The sequence below is a fragment of the Brassica napus genome, chromosome A3 (genome assembly GCF_020379485.1).
Source record: "Brassica napus cultivar Da-Ae chromosome A3, Da-Ae, whole genome shotgun sequence".
Lineage (NCBI taxonomy): Eukaryota > Viridiplantae > Streptophyta > Magnoliopsida > Brassicales > Brassicaceae > Brassica > Brassica napus.
Window position 1 is genome coordinate 11,129,984 of NC_063436.1, and position 21,756 is coordinate 11,151,739.

The window sequence follows — 21,756 nt, forward strand, 5'->3', positions numbered from 1 at the left end:
ACATTATTTACTTATTATTTATTTTTCTGTATATGTATTTCCATTTCTTGTACTTTTCATTTACTTAATATCTCTATTTTATATTTTAAGAAAGATGTTTAAATCTTAATGTACGTTTTCCAATTTTTTAAATTGTATATTTCCATTTGTTATACTTTCTATTTACGTAATATCTATATTTTAAATTTTAATATATATTTTTAAATCTTAATGTAATTTCCCATGTGGAAGCACCGTAGCCTATTGGTTAAGGTTTAAAGGCTTCTACACCCAGGTCTGGGGTTCGAATCCCAGACTATGCAATTTATTGCAGATTACAGGAAATCCAAGTTTCAAGTCCTGGAGAGAGCGGTTTATTAAACAATTATACAGACTAAAGAGGAATGGCTTGCAAGAGATCTTCAACATGGTGCAAGTAAATCTAGTCAAGCGTGGATTTTCATAGGACAGCTCAGGTGATGCAGTTAGGCATAGGTCTTCATAATGCAGGTAGTATTGTCGGTTGTCGAATCGTCTACGTAATCTTTCCTATATCATAATTGTAAGATCATAATAAATCAGCGTTAAAAAAAATGTAATTTCCCATTTTTTAAAGTTGGTATTTACTTATATTGTATATTTACTTATTATTTATTTTTCTTTATATTGTGTATTTCTATTTCTTATACTTTCTATTTACTAATAATTTTATATTTTAAGATTGATTTACATTTTAAGATAGATGTTTAAATACTAATGTACTTTTTCCATTTTTTTAAATTGTGTATTTCCTTTTCTTATACTTTCTATTTACTTAATATCTATATTTTACATTTTAAGATAGATGTTTAATATTTAAAGTACTCTTTCCAGTTTTTAAAAATTGTGCATTTACTTATTATTGTACATATAATTCGTATATTTATATATTAATAATATTTACTTATTATTTATTTTTCTATATATTGAGTATTTCTCTTTCTTATACTTTATATTTAGTTAATGTCTATATTTTATATTTTAAGATAGATGTTTAAATCTTTACGTATTTTTCCATTTTTAATGTAAAACGACAATGTTTAATAGAAAATCTTGGACAAATAGTCAAATAGTTATATTTATATTTTTTTTTACTTCTTATTTATTTTTCTTTATATTGTGTATTTCTATTTCTTATACTTTCTATTTACTAATAATTTTATATTTTAAAATTGATTTACATTTTAAGATAGATGTTTAAATGCTAATGTGCTTTTTCCATTTTTTAAAATTGTGTATTTCCTTTTCTTATACTTTCTATTTGCATAATATCTATATTTTACATTTTAAGATAGATGTTTAAATCTTAATATACTTTTTCCATTGTTTTTAAGTTGTGTATTTCTTTTTCTTATATTTTCTATTTACTTAATATCTATATTTTACATTTTAAGATAGATGTTTAATATTTATTATACTCTTTCCATTTTTTAAAAATTGTGCATTTACTTATTATTGTATATATAATTCGTATATTTATATATTTATAATATTTACTTATTATTTATTTTTTATATATTGAGTATTTCTCTTTCTTATACTTTATATTTAGTCAATGTCTATATTTTATATTTTAAGATAGATGTTTAAATCTTTACGTATTTTTCCATTTTTAATGTAAAACGGCAATGTTTAATAGAAAAACTTGGATAAATAGTCAAATAGTTATATTAATGTTTTTTTCTTTTTTTTTATAAAATAGTAATGTTACATTATGAAGATAACCCATTTTTTTAGTGAACAATGGTAATCTTATATATGTTTAATGTAGTTTTTCCATTTTTTTATGTTGTATGTTTACATATTATTGTTATTTTTAAATGTAAAATGGTAATTTTACATATGTTTAATGTAGTATTTCCATGTTTTATGTTGTATGTTTACATATTATTTATTATTTTCGAAATTATATATCATTTGTTTTTTTACAAAATAGTAATGTTACATTATGGAGATAAGCCGTGTTTTTTTTAGTGAAAAATGGTAATCTTACATATATTTAATGTAGTTTTTCCATTTTTTATGTTGTATGTTTACATATTATTTTCTTAAAATAAAAATATATAATGGTAATCTTACATATGTTTAATGTAGTATTTCCATTTTTATGTTGTATGTTTTACATATATTTATTATTTTCGAAATTATATATAATGTGTTTTGTTTTTTTTATAAAACGGTAATGTTACATTATGGAGATAAGCCGTCTTTTTTTTTTAGTGAAAAATAGTAATTATACATATGTTTAATGTAGTTTTTCTATTTTTTTATGCTGTATGTTTACATATTTTTTATAATTTTCAAAAATAAGTAATATTAAAATGTAAAACTCTATTTTATGCCACGTGTCATCTTTCGGGATTATATTTTATATTTACTTATTATTTATTTATTTTTATATTGTGTATTTATATTTCTTATACTTTCTATTTACTAATAATTTTATATTTTAAGATTGATTTACATTTTAAGATAGATGTTTAAATACTAATGTACTTTTTCCATTTTTTTAAATTGTGTAGTTCCTTTTCTTATACTTTCTATTTGCATAATATCTATATTTTACATTTTAAGATAGATGTTTAAATCTTAATATATTTTTTCCATTTTTTATAAGTTGTGTATTTCTTTTTCTTATACTTTCTATTTACTTAATATCTATATTTTACATTTTAAGATAGATGTTTAATATTTAATGTACTCTTTCCATTTTTTTAAAATTGTGCATTTACTTATTATTGTATATATAATTCGTATATTTATATATTTATAATATTTACTTATTATTTTTTTTTATTGAGTATTTCTCTTTCTTATACTTTATATTTAGTTAATGTCTATATTTTATATTTTAAGATAGATGTTTAAATCTTTACGTATTTTTCCATTTTTAATGTAAAACGGAAATGTTTAATAGACGAACTTGGACAAATAGTCAAATAGTTATATTTATGTTTTTTTTTTTTTTTTTTTTTTATAAAATGGTAATGTTACATTATGAAGATAAACCGTTTTTTTAGTGAACAATGGTAATCTTACATATGTTTAATGTAAATTTTCCATTTTTTTATGTTGTATGTTTACATATTATTGTTATTTTTAAATGTAAAATGGTAATATTACATATGTTTAATGTAGTATTTCCATTTTTATGTTGTATGTTTTACATATATTTATTATTTTCGAAATTATATATAATTTTTTTGTTTTATTTATAAAACCGGAATGTTACATTATGGAGATAAGCCGTCTTTTTTTAAGTGAAAAATAGTAATCTTACATATGTTTAATGTAGTTTTTCCATTTTTTTATGCTGTATGTTTACATATTTTTTACAATTTTCGAAAATAAGTAATACTTTATATTTAGTTAATGTCTATATTTTATATTTTAAGATAGATGTTTAAATCTTTACGTATTTTTCCATTTTTAATGTAAAACGGAAATGTTTAATAGACGAACTTGGACAAATAGTCAAATAGTTATATTTATGTTTTTTTTTCTTTTTTTTATAAAATGGTAATGTTACATTATGAAGATAAACCGTTTTTTTAGTGAACAATGGTAATCTTACATATGTTTAATGTAAATTTTCCATTTTTTATGTTGTATGTTTACATATTATTGTTATTTTAAATGTAAAATGGTAATCTTACATATGTTTAATGTAGTATTTCCATTTTTATGTTGTATGTTTTACATATATTTATTATTTTCGAAATTATATATAATTTTTTTTGTTTTTTTTATAAAACGGGAATGTTACATTATGGAGATAAGCCGTCTTTTTTAAGTGAAAAATAATAATCTTACATATGTTTAATGTAGTTTTTCCATTTTTTTATGTTGTATGTTTACATATTTTTTACAATTTTCAAAAATAAGTAATATTAAAATGTAAAACTATATTTTATGCCACGTGTCAGATTTTGGGAGAAATTGTTTCCGCTGATGTGGACGCCCTATGGAGCCTCAAAAGCTCCCTTTTATTAGTAGAGATTCTTACGGACACTAAGACAAATAGAGAAAAAAAACAAACAAACAGACAACAATTAAAATGACGAAGTTAAGTTTTATATCCTTTTTATTTACAAGGATAGTATGTTAATTAAAATATTTTGTGTAAAAAAGTTCATACATAATTTAACATTATAAAATAAAATAAAGCACTTATAGTATATAATAACATTTTTAACTCCATTTATGGAAAATGCAACGTTTAAATTTTGCAAATGGTTAGTCAAACTCAAAACAAAATATTATGTATTCTTTTAAGTTCAATTAAACATATTTTATGATGCACATGTAAATACATTTTAAGAAACAAATTATGATGCAAATGAAAGAAGGACATGTCATAGGTTGAGCAAAGAGACAAAGCGAGGAATTTTAAAATTAAAGGTTATATGATAGGGGATGAATTCCATGCAACAATGATTACACGTTCCAATCAAATCCGTAAGGAATTTCCCAATTCAATGATGGTGAAATTTCTAAGGCATCTCTCTTTAGTCTTTTCTTCTCCCTCTCTTGTAGAAGTGCCCACTTTGTCTTCTCCCTCCATTTTCAGCCTTTCTTTTTCTCTTTTTCGTTTCCTCTTTTCTACTTCTTTCAAATTCAAATGAGGATGGTCTATATCATAACCCAACAATAATTAACTAAGTGGTTGCACATATTCAATTCTCATGGTATATATATATATAATTCCAATATTATTCTTAATTTTTTTGCTGATAAACTGATTAGAATAAAGAACACACAAAAGTGTTTATGAATTTTGTTTTTTAGATTTTCATAAAAAATACAATATGCATCTAGTGATGAATGAATAAAAATAATTAAATATTCATATATTAGAGAATGTTATATTTCACAATTTCAGATATTATTCTTGATCGACCTTTTTAGATCCTTTTGATTATTTTCGATTTTTCTTGATATTGTCGATTTTCTCTCTCGGTCTCTTAATAAATTCAAAAAACATATTATCGAAAAACACACAAAATGACCTTTCATTACAACTCTTAGAAACTCATCACATTAATCTCTAGCAGTTAAAGATACAATAAGATTTTTTATTGTTTAAGGGATTTGATTTAGGGGTTAGAAATGAGTGTGGGGCTTCAAACAGTTTTGATAGTTCCTCTGCTGTGGATACAACAGTGGATAACCTTATTCTTCATATAGTAGATATAATATGTGGATTCACACAATACACGACAAGAGAAGAGAATAAAAATGTCCTCATAATGCATAAAACCAAGATTTTCGTTTCTGAATTGTTCCAAAATATAAACCAATGGGCTTAATAAACTATAGACCCATATCAAGCAATATCCTAAATGTATGGAGTGTACGATGATTTGCATAGAATCGAAAACACAGATACGCGTAAACAACCGAAGAAACATAAGTCTAACTATTTTAATAGAGTAGATATTCAGACTTGGAGACGTTTTAGAAACGTGTATATATATATAACATATACACAGTTGATCTACCGATGAGTTGATTTGGTTATCTTTCTTTGGTTTATCTAAGAGAGAAAACCAAATAAGAGTGGTGTTTTTTTTTGTAAACTCTACAATTTTTTTTTATCAAAAAGTAGAAAATAAAACATGTTATTCTTCGATAAATAATATAGTGAATTTTATTTCCTGTCAAATCACGATATCAAAATGGCAACAAATACTGAAAGATGATATTAAAATACAAATCAAGAAATAATTATTTCATGGTAATTATTCAAAAATGAAAACAAGTAAGCATTAAATATCAATTGACAAATATCATTCATTTGTGTATCGTGAGTTTCTAAATTTGTTCATGAGATTCCGTTTCGAAATGTTTCTGAAACATGAAACAACCTTTCAACGGAGTTTCCATGCAACCTAGATGATGATGCCAAATAGATCAAAATTTTTTTTATAATAGCTTTACCAAACAACAGCTACTGTATTACTTACATGTACGAAAGATTAAACATCAATATGAAACCTAGGAAAGACGGAGCACAGAGTTTTACTTGGGTTCTTCTATTCATCTTGTTTTCACTTCAGATTTGGATCTAACTTCTTTAAGATTCCCATCAAAACCATATCTCTCTCTCTATCATAAGATTGACCATATTAGGATAAGAATATATTCCATATTGTAGTTATCCATATTAACATATTCCTATTGGCATTAGGTCAATCCCCATGTATAAATACCATACTTTGTATATCAATACAATCAAGCTTTTCCTAAATATTTCAGATCCTTGATAACCTTGGAGCAGCTTATGCTGAGCTGGCAGCTTAAGTAAAATACTCTATCGGATTCAGAGTCTTTGTAGTTGGAGGAAGAATCACTATAAAACATGAGCTCAACGTTTATGAGAAGACCAGCTTTGGATTTGGACTGAATCGAGAGACTTGAGTGAGAGCAGCTGGGTTAGACCAGTGTTCTTGGGGAGATTGTGCTCGGGTCAAGCCGACGCATCTCAACCGTTCCCATTCAGAGTTGTGATACTTTTCTTCTTCATTCTATAGATCGTTTACAAGCTTGTGATTGAGTTTACAGAGTTGATTGTGAGAGAATCTATACTTAAAACTCTATCAATCCGTTCATAAGAAAACCCATCAAATTCCAACGCACAAGAGTCCATCTTCCTTGACATCCACGTAAGTAGTCACAACACCTGGGACTGGGAGCCCCATCTTGCATGTCTATCATCTCTTTATCTCTCGTTAACATCCATAATGAGCTATTTCTTTTCTCTTAACATTCGAAAAAGAGAGAATTAAGAAACAAAGATCCCAAAGTAGACATACCTGTTCAAACTTGATTTGTATTCTTCTCTCGTTGACATTTCTCAATCATCGTAAGTTGTAGATTGAAGGGAGTAGAAGAGCATTATGAAGCCCAAAGCATAGGTTGTTGTCTTGACATGAAAGTGAAGAAGAAGGGAAGCTTTTGTAGAGATGGAGAGATGGCGTTGACACCTATATTATTACATAGGCCCATAATATTCAATATCTCAGCTCAAATTAGTCGAAATATGATCCTACCAAGAGATGATGACTAAATGGGCCATTTTTACAAGTTGAGGCCCATAATATTCACTATCGTAGCCCAATTAATCCAAAGACTGATCCTAGCGGGAAGATGAATAGATAGATGACTGATAAATATCAAATAGTTTGTTCTTGATGAAAAATATATGTTGGGAACTTGGAATGATTCATTGACAGATGAAGCATTTGACCAGATAAAGGTCATTGAAAAGTAGTTTTTCTTTCTTTCTTTTGCGTAAAGCAAAAGTAAAGTAATAAAAATTTAAACATTAAACATTTTTTTTTCTTTTTTTTTTAACATTAAACATTAAACAGACACATGATCTTGGTTGACAATATTGACAGCGGATGAAACAAACATGACGGCCATGAACTAAGAGCTTTGCCCAAATCTTAAGGTAAACCAGATTTCAGAATCAGAAGAAGATCTGTATATATAACTGTTGTATCTCCATAGCTTATTAGCTTTGTCTGTCAATTGTTCTATCACTAGATTTTAGTCTTTAATTTCCACTTCTAGGTCTGAAATTAGTTTTTTTTTATGATTATATGGTGTGAATTATTTTTCAACTTAGAACCGGTAGCAGTAGCACTGAAAATGGTTAAAATCATTAAAGAGGGTTGGATTACCAATATGTATTCGAATATTCTCATGAGATTTTGATAGAATATGCAAATAGTTTTTGTTAGGTAAATCCGTAAATGCTATATACAAGACAAATAGTTATAATCTCCACCCCCTTTCTATATAAACTTGATAATACCCGTACATAGAGAAGCTTGCAGCTTGCAGTTCAAGAAAAGGGATTGAAATTGGTTATGTTCTTGCTCCTTTCCAGAAGCATGAAAGTAGCTTGTATAACATACTTACATATTCTTTGGGATCTATGAACATTTTTAACCCAACTAGAAGAACTTCAGATAACATTTATAAATTGAAATTCCCAGATGATTTCATCATTTCAGTCCCGCTTAATCTAGTTTTATACTGCTAATATATACACCGAATCTCATTTTCTAGTGTAGAGAAATATGAACTACAACCGAAGTAGACTTCAGATAACCAATTGAATATTAAAATTAATTTAACTGTATAGAGAAAAGAGTGTACCACAAAGCTATATAAATATGTAGAAGTTAACATCAAATAACTTCTGATGTTTTTTTTTTTTTTTTGCTTTGAGTATAACATCTAGGCATAGAATTTCTTGACCAAAAAAAAAAGACATAGAAGTTCATTTAAATTTAAAAGATCTCTTTGTAGTTGTAGACATGTCACATGTTCATGATTGATTTTGTAAATCACGTGGACCAAAAAACAAACAGAGTTATTATACAAAGGTCGGTAGGCCTGAACAATTTACCCATTTCCAAAAATCCGAACCAGAACTGATCCAAAAATATCTGATCCGAAACTGAACCGAAAATTTATTATCTATTAGGTCCAAAATTCTTATACCTGAAAGAACTGGAACCAAAAAGAACCAATCCGAATAGACCTGACCCAAAAAGAACTGATCCGAATAGATTCGAACCGATAAGAACCGATTCATATCCGATTTAAACACATGAATATTCAGAACTATGATTTTTGTGTTTTATTTTCTATATTTTCTTTTAGTATGATTTAGTTAAAATATGTTTTTGTTAACAATCTTTATTATTATTTTGTAGCATTTTCAAGTAATATGGAGTTTTAAATGTAAAATTTAGAGTTTAAAAATATTTTATTTTAATTAGTAATAATTTATAGTATTTTGTAAAAATTTAGAAATACATGACATATTTCAATTAAATTTGATGGGATTTGGGTTTTCGTGTTTATTTCAGATCGTAAATATTCAAATCGTAAATATTCAAATCCGATCCAGACCTAATACGGACCCGAAAGTTACGACTGTTTTACATATATTTTAGTTATAAATCCGAATAGATCCAAATCCGAAAAGAACCCATTCGAATCCGAACAAAAAAAACTTACAAATAATTATTAGATCCAAATATCTGTGACCCGAAAAATTCAGATTCGAAATAAATCGATCTGAACCTGACCCGAAGACCCTGACCCCCAGACCTAAAGGTCGGCTTTATTTAAACTTCATCCATCAAACATATGGCCCATCCGCCCATGCATGCCTCTTGTAATTGTCGCCGTGATGTCATTTTCTTTTTTCTTTTTGAACAATTATGGCATTTCCTTATTTTGATTTTTGATAATGCAAATACTGTACATGGTTTCTAAAAAGTATCCATTCATCCTCAGAGGGCTAAGTAAAATTAAATTAAATTTACAGTTAAAAAGTTGTTACAACAACAATGTATTATTTAAGTTGACCACACACACACACAAAATACGTTAGATAATATTTTTATGACCAACTTGTTTGCAATCACATTTGATCTTTCTATAGATGGAATTAGGAATAAAAGCCTAGTATTAGATTTTAATTACAGATCAAGTACTTTGTTAATTAAATTTACAAAACTAAAACGAAGAAAGTCGTTGACGTTTGAGTTTGAGCTCAAAATTTATCAACCACTATAACTAATGCCGCAAGACCAAACTCCCACGAGCCGCTTGTTAATTCGGTATGGACTTGTGACTAGACTGATGAAGCTGATAGAGACTGGAGTACACGCGCGGGGGGTCCACCAACCAAATCGCCACCTGATCTCCATCGGCCCGGCCCATCCCAGCCCGTCGCTTGCAATGACGACGTAACTATAAATATCTATTTTATGTTTTTTAAATAGAAAGAAACGACAAAAATTTATTCGGAAATATATATTTGCTTGATTACGACGTCAACTGATTCGATTATTTGAGCTCTTCTTTCTATTTGTTGAAGTTCGCTCTGTGATTCGCATTGCGTTGAGGAGATGGATGATAGAGAAGGCTCGTTCGTAGCCGTCAGGCGGATTTCTCAGGGACTCGAACGTGGAACCGTTTACAATTCCTCTTCCCGTAACTTTCCATCTTCTCACTCTCTACACCTGACTGTTTGCTTGGTTTAGATGCCTTTATCTTTCGTCCTATGCACTTGTAGAGATTAGTATTCTCAGTTTGGTGTCAAGGAGGATGGTGTTATTTAATTAAATCTTAGTAATATGACATTGTTTTGTAGAGTTCTCTGATGTTTTTAATGGGAGTTTTGGAGATATAGAGTAGCTTGCTTTCACTCATCTCATGTAAGGTCCAACAAGATTGTGTGTTTTGTTTATAGCTGAGGGTGTGCCTGGATCAGCAGCTTGGTTAGGCCGGGGTCTTTCTTGCGTCTGTGCTCAGCGAAGAGATAGTGATGCACATTCTACCTTTGATCTTACACCTGCTCAGGTTACTCTTTTTTCTCCAACATTTTTTTTTTTTTTTGGGGGGGGGGGGGGGTTTTGAATTTGGATTTTTCTTGTTCATTAATTACTTGTAAGTGCGTCAGGGTTGCTAATAACTTCTACACTGTTGTTGGAACTTGCAGGAGGAATGCTTGCACAGGTTGCAGAACCGTATTGATGTAGCTTATGACACCACAATACCTCTGCATCAGGTACACATTTCACGTGAGGGTTGTTATTTTTTCATATAAAGACAGTGGACTTGATCCATTAAATTGGAGATGGTAGTTTTCGCCATCACTTGGTTTTAAAAAGCGATTGCTTTTGGCGCCAAATGCATGATTGCATCATAAGTCCATATGTAACAGCTTTTATAATTACTCCCTTTGCTCTTAGGAAGCTCTGAGGAATCTCTGGAAACTTGCCTTCCCTGAAGAAGAGCTTCATGGGTTGATATCTGAGCAGTGGAAAGAGATGGGTTGGCAAGGCAAAGATCCGTCAACAGATTTTAGGTTCAAGGCTGACTTTCCTCGCCATTTTTTATTGATATTTATATTTTGTTGCTTTCATCCTCTTTGACTTACGGTGCAGTGTCTTTCAGGGGTGGTGGTTTCATTTCTCTTGAAAACTTGCTGTACTTCGCTAGAAACTTTCAGGTAATACCCACATGCTACGTTTCAGAGAAGAATCGAATTATTTTTCCTTAAATTTCACTTCCCATGCGCAGTATTATTTATATGTATTCATGTGCCATCAAATATAACATTTGCTCGCTCCATGTAATGAGCTTGTTTCACAGTTTCCTCACTTGGTTTTGTAACGCCGCATGTCCATATGCTGCAGAAATCCTTCCAGGACCTTTTGAGGAAGCAGGTTGGGGAAAGGTCCGTATGGGAATATCCTTTTGCTGTTGCTGGTATCAATTTAACATTCATGCTCATCCAGATGGTTGACCTTGAAGCAGGTATATGACCACAAGGATCTACTTACCTACCGTGATTGTAATAGATACTAACAATATATCCTTTTGAAAAATTGACAGTAAAACCTCGAACAATTGTTGGGGAAACTTTTCTGAAGTTTCTTTCTGGTTAGCTCTCTCACACTATGCTGTTCTGTTTCCACTCTACAGTGCTGTTTGCTTTTCGCCATAACAATATATAGTTTGCACACATGGTGCTTTGTTTGGAATTTGACACTGATTCAGATAAGTGGGTGTGGGTGTAAGCAGAGAACGAATCAGCCTTTGACAGTCTTTATTGCATTGCATTCAAGCTAATGGATCAGCAGTGGCTTTCAATGCGTGCCTCATACATGGAATTCAACGTAAGTACTTCTCTAAAACATATCCATACATTGTGTTTGCAACAGAGATAGATAGTGTTCTTTGGTCATACTATATATAGCTGAATTGATAACATATATGGATGACACAGACGGTGATGAAATCAACAAGGAGACAGCTGGAGAGAGAGCTGATGCTGGAAGATATAACGCATCTTGAAGACTTGCCCTCCTACGCTCTTCTCTCTCAATAGTGTGTGGGGTTATGATGAATCTCAAATTGGTTGTGGTTAAAATGAGCGTGTAGTTAGGAAAATAATGGGGTTCGTTTTCTAACAACGTTGAGTTTTTTTAGTAACTGTGTGTAGTGTGTTAATTGATGGAAGACGATCGGGTGATGTTAGTGTGTTAATTGATGGAAGACGATCGAGTGATGTTGTCAGTGTGTGGTGGTAATAAAACATTATGGTGGCGGCTAACACTTGATCTGTTTGTGTAAAGCTTTTACCCATTGGATTACTTATAGAGATAACACATGCGATGCACTCATAATCGGAATTCGGAAGAAAAGGCAAAATAATAAAATATTACAAATTAACAGATTGTCTTATTGATGATCATGATGATGGTTCCATTTGCATAAATAAATGTTAGGGTAAATGCTAAATTAATCATAGTCGGCTCTGGACATAATAAAGTGGAACATCAGTCTTGTGTCTCCAAATTTTTATGAGTTTATTATGTACGTAGATGTGGTTTATTATGGTCACAATGTGATATAGGTATTCCAATAATTAAAAAAAAAAATTTAGAAAAAAAATTGTTAATTTTCTTATGAAATTGTTTTAGTCTCCAAAGTTTCAGAGCCAACCATTAACAGAAACTCAGTAGCAAACCAACACCAGCACCAGCAAGATCTCGACCACCAAATAGCTCATTAGGCCTCTAGCATCACTTGATGGCAGTCTGGTTGACCCTGAATCGGCTTCGTGTGTTACTTGACAACTTTCTCAAAAACATGTGATCTCAAAGTAGATATATTACTTTTCCTTGTATTTTAATTTGAAAACTCTTTATAAGGAAAAAAAAGAAAAAGCTAATCGAGAATACTAACTACGCACAAGTTGCATTGCTTAATGTGATCTTATATACCATTAACAACCACCACTAGAATAAATATTGTTAAACAATCATTTCTTTTAGGATATAATAGTTAGTCATAGTTGTTGATTCAGCTATTACGCGTTTCATATTTGACAACATAACATTTATAAACTAAAATTGAACACGAGGGCGGGGGATAGTGGAGAAGAGCTGTCCATGTGAGTCCAAAACCCATAACTTATATATATATATATGGAGAGGATATATGATAACGAATGATGAAATGGTTCTACACGGTGGAAAAAGAAAATGGAAATTAATAATAATTTTATTACAACAATAAAAAAGAAGTGAATGTGATAATGATAAAACTGATAAGGCCAAGTAATAAAACCCTAATTATAAGAGATGATGACGTGGGGAACACACTCAAATTCTCTTACAGAGTTACAACCAAAACAAAGTAGATCAAAAGCAAAGCACTGACTCCACCCTGGCTCTCTAAACCATTCACATCCACAAACCATAACCGAAAACCATCGAGACTCCGACCAAAACGTAACTCATCACTCCCTTAGATGCACCACTTGCCTTCGGTGGAGGAGGAGAAGTTGACCCTGAAGCCGGGGTACCTGGAGTTCCGGCAGCCGGCGGTGATCCCGGTGTGGAAGGAGTTCCGGGAGTTGTAGACGGCGGCGTGGGGGCGGCTGGAGTTCCGGAAGAGGCGGCTACGACCGTAACGGCTAGCTTCATGCCACCTGCACAGTGACCAGCTGTAGGGCAGATGAAGTACTGTGTTCCTACTTTTTCGAGATCAATCGTGGTGTCTCCACCAGAATGAGTATCGATCGGTGTGCCTCCACAGCTATCGTAACCTGCTTTGTCCACTTCGTTCACTGAGTGTGTAGAACCATACTTGAACTCTGTTTTTAAAACCAACATCCAAGTAAAACGTTAAGGAACATTAAAAAAAGAAGTAGATAGTTTCCTTGCGTAATAAGTTATTTGTATTTGGAAGTGTAAGCTGGAACCAACCAACCTTTTGGCAAAAGATTGTAACTAAGGATCATGATTGTAACTAGAACTTAATACTTATAGTTACAAAACTTTGAGTTTGTGCCTAAATATAAATTTCAACAAAACTGAATAATAACGCACCTAGAGTGTCACCAACTCTGAAAGTCTTTCCTTTAACCCAAGTCGTGTAGTCGACACCACTATCCCACTGAGAAGCGTCTCCCACCGTGTACGTCACAGCGAGCGCGGCTGGGACAATGGCCAGGACTAGGAGAAGAGCGGTTGCAGCCATCTTTGACAAACCATTCATTGCCATATTTGTTAAGAAGAGAGATATAATTGAAATTATTGTGATGAGAGGAATTGGTTATGGTGGCTATTATATAACAAAGAGATATATGAGGACTATGGGAATTAAGTAAATGGAACTGTATGAAAAGTCGCCGCCCTCGCCAAATCATTCAACAACTTCATCCTCTCTTTTTCATTTCCGTTTTATTTTTATTCATTTCTTTGTTTGGTAAGGCATTGTCTTTATGCATACCAACTATTTGTTCATATATATTCAAAACTAAAAGATAAAGGAATGGATAATTAATTGAATTGTTCCGTGGCTTTTTTTTTTTTGAACTGAGGCTTCATCCGTGGCTTTCTTTGATGTAAATTATATGTACACATCAACCTAACGAGTGGCTTCTTCTTATTTGGTTTCTTATGTTTTCTACCTAAAAGTGTGTTGAGAACATGGGTTCGTTAATATGCTTCTATGTAAAACGCAAATACTAATGTTTATCACATGAATATTGTAGTATTTATTGGTTGACAAAATAAAACTATTGAATTTCTTAGTTGGTTAATGTTGTAGTATCTGCAGATGCCATGATTTTCCTTAAAACTTAAGCAAAATGTCAGCTTACGAGAGTTTTACATAATGCCTTACAAACAGGATATTTGAAGTTTAAGCTATATTTTCTCTGGAGAAATTTCCTAAAAAACTTACTAATTTTATCACAACAAGTTCTTATCTATTTTATACAAACTGTTTTAAAGGGTATGAATTCATATAAAATATTATTTAAAATGATACCATGAAATAACTTGAGAATGTAAAAGGAATAGAATTTGTTATCGATCTCGTTAGGCAATAGCCTGTATTTATACAACATATAGATTCCTAAAGTGATAAAGCTTAGGACTAGTTACATCATTATCCTTAGTCTAAGTAGTCGTTATCTGAAGATATAGTAGTTATCTCATTATTAGTTCATATATTTTTGGTCTAGTTGCCAATTGCCAATGGTATATCTTCTACTTGTATTTGATGGGGTTTTGTTAGTGTGAGTGGAGTTTGTACGTTAAACAAAGACTTTCCTTACAGGGTCTTCTACGTTGAACGAAGACTATCAATGCAACTCCTAAAAGATTATTCGGTTAATCATATAAAAGATATGAAAGCATTTGTGTACTGAATCTGATCATTGTATTTTTGGAAGGTTTGTTTGAAGCCATTGTGTCAGATTTTTTTTCCAACTTCTTGGTCCGACTGGGTCAGAAGTTATACAGAAGAAAAGAGAACAAATATTCGAAATGACTTCCTAACTCTTCTAGAAAAATATTAATGGGATTAGGTATTAGGGGGAAGATGCCTAGCTAGCACGCTCCAAGGCTATTTTAGTATATTTGTCAATGATAAAAGATAGGGGTTGTGTTAGGTGAAACATATATTTATAATATTCGAATGTTTCTTTTTCTGAAAAGATGAAAACATACGAAACCAAACAATCTGAAAGTAAGCCTAGAAGCGAAATGGTCAGCGATAGATCAAAAACCAAATAGTACAACCACTATGCATCCCTATCAATTCTCTGACCAAAACAAAAGTTAACTAGGAGACCGAGAAAAGAGAAACATATTTAGCAGATTCATTGTAGTGTTCAAAAAGGGGAGGTTGATTATAGAGATGAAAAAATAGTTGTTGAGTTAGAGAGGGAGCTTCTAGAGGAGGTCCAGAGCGTGTCATGTTGGAATTTGATGGTGGTTAATGGTTATTATAATATTATCATCTCATCCATTGGCTTCAAATTTAAAAGGAAAGGAGACACCACAAAAAATAACAAAGTATATCGTAACTATTTTTCAGCTGATTTATACTATTTGATCTGCACGAAAAAATATTAAAAAACTACTCTACAACTTACAAATCTGCACCATATTAAACCGCTTTATGAAATTCCATTTTAACAGTTTTACTTGTACCATACATAATATCTCTTGTAAACGATTTCTATTAGTCTGGTATAATTGATGATAGATCGTATTTATTGGAACTCTTAGTAAAACTACTAAACTAAACAAAAGATTTCCACTATCCTAACTATTTAAATAATAAAAAAATTGCTGTCATAAAGTAATTTTTTAGTTTTCAAATTATAAAGTTATAATCTGGTGAATCCAATGTATATTTCAACAGAATTATCAGAATTACGTTGTTGTGAAGCTAGAAAATAATCACTTTAGAAACGTGGTCTTCTTTTCCAAATAGTTACCATGACAGATTCACAGAATATTTGTTGAACTATGCACATCAGTGAATGAGAAGAAAGAAAATAACAAATTAAAAAAAAAACAGAATATACAGAAAAAGTTTAGTTGACTGGCCCCGGTAATAGACTAATAGTCGAGGCAAATTCAAACTATTCATAATCAAGTTTGGATTACTATATGTGCCCATTACTCTACGGCCAATGACAGCTCAAAACTGGGCTTATGATTGGCCTAGCTCATAGATCATGTTCAGATGCGTTTTGGAACTTTTTTTTTAGAAAATATGTTTTAGGAAACCCTAATTCCTTTTGTACTCCATCGCTGCATGATTTTTTTTGTTGATAAATCCTATCGGCTATCTAGTCAGTTTTAAGAGAAATGGACTTGTGTTCCAGAGTGGATTAGTCCGAAAGCTTACCACACTGTGTGACTTAAGTTTAAATACTTTCCGAATATATTCTTTGAAGGAGTGAATTGGACATTGACAAGGTGAGTATCTATGGACTAATTGATCCGGTTGGGTGCGGCAGTAATAGCAAGAGAATGATGGGACCACCACCACCAGTACCAGCAAATACAAAATCAGGTGGTAAATTTCTAGACTTTGAAGTTTTTCTAAAGCTTTCTTTTTCCTCCCAAGAGTTTGTATTTGATCCCTGAATTAGCATTTTCAGTCTTATTGTGTCCCTATATATATTGCAAGTTGTAACAACGTCTCAAGAGGCTTTATTAGACCAGGAGTGGAAGGGGTTGAGTTCTCCTAGTAACTTAGGAGATCCTTTTTGTTTGTATCTGACGAAAAGCTCCTTTGGTCGCTAGGTCACTGCCATGCATGTTTGTATCCTCCCAAAAGCAAAAGATATCATGATCTAAAACGAAATCATTCATCCCATATATATTTTTGTTATTTAAATCCCAAAACTATACTTTATTTGGCAGTTTGCCTGCAAAATGTATATTGTATCATGTGTATAAATTGCTTTTTAAACCCTAATATTAGATAACAAATTGAGCCATGATTGTTTTTCTTAACCCTAATCTACCAAGAAGAAACCACCATGTGCTTCAGACAAAGAAGGAAGAAATGATCAGAACTGTCAGATCGTATCTATTTCTCAGGGAATCCTATGATAAAATAGACCCACTTTGATACATTTACAACACCGACCAGTTTCGTGCACATACACAAACGAGACTGTTCGAGGCAAGCCCTACTTACAGTATATATCACACGACTAATGAACAAGCAAAAGAAGGTTCTTTATTCATGTCCTGGAGTTTCTTTAGAACATGTAGCTGAGAATTACATGAACAAACAAAAACAACCACATTTCATACATAGAAATCAAAACGCCAAAGTCCTACAGTTTTTAAAATAGACTCCATAATATATACATTTTCTCTTCAGAAATAAAACATTATCCAAACAACCAGCCCGAAATAAATAAGAGACATAACCATAGGAAATTTCTAGCTCTGGAGCCCTTTTACCTCATCAAAAACTTTAACTATATAGTATTTGTATCCTTTTCAAACTATATAGGAATAATATAGTGTTGCTATTTGATGGAGTATGAGCGAGTGCATACCGATTGTAAGGACTCCGTGAACAGGGCAGAGAAACTGGTTAAAGCTTGGAACACACCTGGCAAGCCCGTCTGTAAATTATTCAAAGTCATGGCTCTTGTCACTTCTATTGCCTTTGAATGTTTCAGCATCTCTTCCTCCACCCTTCTCTGGCATGCTCCTAGCTCTAACTTTTTCTCCGTGAGAGGGTCACGAGCGTCTAGCCCGTGTCCGTTGTCTGGTCCTGAATCCGGGAGACCAAACCCGACCGTGGAGTATGACTGGTAGTATTTCCTTTCGATGTTCCTAAGCGATGAAGCTTTCTTCTCAAGCTCCTTTGATGCTGATTCGGTTCGTTTCTTTATCTTTAGCTCCTCTGATTGTTTCGCGGATATCACGTGGACAACGTTGATGAAGCTCTTGATTGCTTCTGAAGCCACTGTGTCTGGGACTCGGTCAAGAGTAAGCTTCCACTCATCGCAAAACGCGTAGGCATCTACCGGCTCTTTGTGACCGGGGTTCTCGTCGTGGCAAACTGGGAGGAGAGTCAGCTTGAACCAGGCTTGAACCGAACGTATGAACTCCCGTTGGAATTTAATCAGCCGGCAGAAACTGGAGTGCCATAGAGACACGGCTGTTTCCAAGTCACGTGTTGCTTGTCGGTGTAGTTCAGATGTTGATTCCCCTTTGCCTGACCTGTTAATGAGCCCCTGAACTTGCTGCACGATGTTGTTCTGAATCTCGTGGAACTGATGCATTGCTTTCCACATGTACATGAAGCTGCACAAGCATAATTTCAGAGGTTAGTTTGTAACTCTGATGTTCAAAGCAAGTGCCTATCTGCTGGAACCAACGCAATTATAACAGCATAGTCTTAGGCTCTTCACATGAATTTGTCAAAAAAAAAGTTTTTTGATCTTTCTTTTTCTTTGGCATCACTACAACTACAACACTTGAACTTGGGTGGGGACCTTTAAGTGCAGGTTCCAAACCACCATGCTTCACACTAGAATCTCTAAAAAAACACGATGAATACCAAAGGTAGATGATCTTTCGTTTCTACGGAACTAGATATTAGCAAATAAGCATGATCTTAACACTAAGCCTTACTTTTTAGTTGTCAAGATAAGCTATAAGAACCCAAAATGCAAGATATGAATTAGTAGTCTTTATCCCACTCTAACAAGCAGCCAATCATAACCGGGAATCCACAAATCTAAAGAATGGCTTCAAAAAGGCATGAGGATTTTTTCATTAAATGTTCACCCACTTGACAAGTCCACACGATGATGATGATACGTACGTCTACGAGTAAGTTATGATGATACAGACAAGTCAATGCAACTAACAGCGCATTCAATATCGGATAATCATTGATACACAATAATAACAAAAAAAAAAGAAATTTTACCCGTGACAGAGTTCAACGAGCTGCGGGACAAGATCAGTATCTCGAAGGCGGACAATGGCAGTAGATGTTGTGCTGACGGCCTGGGAAGTAACGATTATAAGAGACTGCAACCTAGTTATAGACCCCTTTGTCTTGTCCAGCTTAGTCTCATTATCTCCCTTGTACTCTTGACTTTGAAGTTTCGACAACTTCTTTTCGTGTTCAATCTTAAACCCTTCTCTAGCCTGCAATATCATCCGTATCTCCAGTAATTAGTAAGAACATGAAACTGCAAGAAATAGCATGAACTGATTTGGGTAAAAAAGCAGAGACTTTGACTTCCTCATAGAGTTTCTTTTCCCATGCCAAGAGGCGGTCAAGACTGGAACAAAGGCTTTTGGGACCTCCCGGTTGTTCAAGTGCGGTTGTGTCAAGCCTGTATTTGACTTCCAACGGCGGCTTAGAGGTCCAGGTTGAGCTCAGGTTGCTCAATACACTACTCGAATGAATCACCGTTTCTGAAAAACCAAAACATACGATTAAAATGATTCAAAGTATTGATTTTTAGATATATAGCTGATTCAAAATAACCAAAAGCTCACTCTTCAAGTGGCTGAAACTGCGGTCGAGCTGAGCCTTGCCAATATTGAGCATCTGAGAGACTTGTTCTCCGGCCTCAGCCGCCTTGTCGAAATTCTCCTTGATGGCATCAACAATCTCCTTCAAATCTCTGTGTCTCACCACCATCTTCATGTCAGAGACATCTCCTCTCCCACTGTAACTCGTCGCCGCGTCGTCTCCTTTCCCGTACTTCTCTTGTCCAACGCCTCCACCGCTATACTCCTGCGCCATTGGTGCGTGCTGCCGTCTCATCGAACCAGTCTTCACAGAAGATCCGAAGTCAGAACGCGTTCCAACTTCGGAGATTGACTCTATATCCTCCTCCTCCTCGTCCTCCTCATGGGCGGCTTCCGAAGAGCTAGTGGTGCTGTAATGATCGTGATCCTCCCATTCGCTACACTGCACTTCCTCTCTCTCGGCTTCCTCCAACCTCTCAAACTGCTTCTTCTGCTTTCTCGAGTGGGCTGATCTCTCTGTCTCCGTATCAAACTCCTTCTCCTTCCTCGAATCGAAGAAATCATGCTCAGATCTCTCGGTTTCGGTATCGCTAAACCGGTTATGTAAGTCGTGTTGCCTCTCCTGATCGCTAAACCGGTTATGTAAGTCGTGTTGATCGCCAAACCGGTTATGGTGCTGCCTCTCTTGAGATTTCCGGTTAAAGAACTCGGAATCGGGAGGGGAGGGAGGGTAGAAGTTCTCCCAGTTCCACACCGAGGAGGCTTGAGAGGGAGTAGCGGAGTAAGTCGAGTTCTGGTAAGCCGTTGGGTAGAAACTCGTCGGCATGAAGTTAGATCTCTCGCTTGACGATGGGCTCGAGAGTATATGAGGCAGCTTCGGCTGCTGCTGCTGCTGCTTCCGTCTCCGATTAGAGTGTGGAGCCGTAACGATCGGAGGCAGCTTGGTGTTGGAGCTAGCTACGGAAGGAGGAGCCGGCGGCGGAGGAGTGTAGACAGAAGGCGACGGAGGTATAAAATTGGAGGAGGAGCGCTCGCTCGGAGTGTGGAGAAACACGGCGGGAGTCTGATCCGATACGGCGAGAGGCTCGCCGGCGGCGAAGGAGGAGAGAGCAGATCCAGTGAGGCGTAGCGATCTGCAGTAATCGGCGTGAGCTGCGGCGAGCTGGTGACGTGCGCGAACTGATTCCGTCATCAGACGGCGGCGATCTTTGCAGCGGCGAACGGTGTCTTCGTTGTCGAGCTTGGACGCGGCGCAGCCCATGATTGTTTGTTTGGATTTGGATTGTTAAAACGGGGCGGCGCGTGAAGTCACGGCCAATGGTGTGCCATTTTGGATAGAGAGAGAATCACGGAAAATAAATGTTGGGGTGGGGAGAAAAAGTTCCTTCTTATTAGCTGTTTCTTTTTCCACTTGATCGGATTTTGGACTGTACCTTTCCTCTATTTCTTGTCTACTTTATTTATTAATAAAGAAAAACTTTATATAAATTTCCTTTTTTCTCCACTGAGTACTGATAACGAATCAGTGACTGTCATTAACCTCCTGGACTAAGTCTGTCTTTGTTATTTTCCACCCAATTATTAATCGTTGCTTAGTTATCAATAATTAAAACTATTTTTTCACATATTTACTCTTTTTGTTTCTGTCTTTGCTTTTGTTAATTTTTTTTGAATATTTATCTGCGAAAAGGATTCATTTTTCTTATGCTTCAGATTATTTCGATTTTCAAATTATTTTGCTTATAAAATTTGATAATTGTAGTTTCTGTTAGTTCTTTAAATTAAATTAGTATGTCGGTTGATGATTTAATTAATGGCATACGATGTTTTGTGTCGCTTTAGCGTGGTTTTTGGGTAGATAGTAGAT

General features: G+C 33.5%; 3 protein-coding genes across 5 annotated transcripts; 1 reads left to right on the forward strand and 2 right to left on the reverse strand.

Annotated features, from left to right (window-relative positions):
• The first annotated feature begins 9,774 nt into the window (after positions 1–9,774).
• LOC106441903 (ELMO domain-containing protein A) lies at positions 9,775–12,171 on the forward strand. Of its 2 annotated transcripts, none has more exons than XM_048775836.1 (9): positions 9,775–10,041; positions 10,301–10,410; positions 10,550–10,618; positions 10,803–10,855; positions 11,008–11,062; positions 11,250–11,370; positions 11,449–11,496; positions 11,638–11,732; positions 11,843–12,171. In XM_048775836.1, the coding sequence occupies exons 1-9, from the start codon at positions 9,957–9,959 to the stop codon at positions 11,942–11,944; spliced, it is 738 nt and encodes a 245-aa protein (XP_048631793.1). In that variant the 5' UTR covers positions 9,775–9,956; the 3' UTR covers positions 11,945–12,171. The 2 variants fall into 2 exon arrangements, with proteins under 2 accessions (XP_048631793.1, XP_048631792.1); XM_048775835.1 differs by having other exon boundaries at positions 9,790–10,041; positions 10,803–10,918.
• Positions 12,172–13,091: 920 nt separating this feature from the next.
• Positions 13,092–14,208, reverse strand: LOC106438229 (uclacyanin-2). The gene is made up of 2 exons (XM_013879330.3): positions 13,953–14,208; positions 13,092–13,717 (listed from the first exon to the last, which is right to left on the reverse strand). Exons 1-2 carry the CDS (start codon positions 14,125–14,127, stop codon positions 13,305–13,307), a joined length of 588 nt encoding a protein of 195 aa, XP_013734784.2. The 5' UTR covers positions 14,128–14,208; the 3' UTR covers positions 13,092–13,304.
• Positions 14,209–17,594: 3,386 nt separating this feature from the next.
• LOC106438230 (nitrate regulatory gene2 protein) lies at positions 17,595–21,337 on the reverse strand. Of its 2 annotated transcripts, XM_048775837.1 has the most exons (5): positions 20,532–21,324; positions 19,914–20,492; positions 19,645–19,829; positions 19,333–19,556; positions 17,595–18,701 (listed from the first exon to the last, which is right to left on the reverse strand). In XM_048775837.1, the coding sequence occupies exons 1-5, from the start codon at positions 21,148–21,150 to the stop codon at positions 17,915–17,917; spliced, it is 2,394 nt and encodes a 797-aa protein (XP_048631794.1). In that variant the 5' UTR covers positions 21,151–21,324; the 3' UTR covers positions 17,595–17,914. The 2 variants fall into 2 exon arrangements, with proteins under 2 accessions (XP_048631794.1, XP_013734786.2); XM_013879332.2 differs by having other exon boundaries at positions 19,914–21,337.
• Between the last annotated feature and the right edge of the window lie 419 nt (positions 21,338–21,756).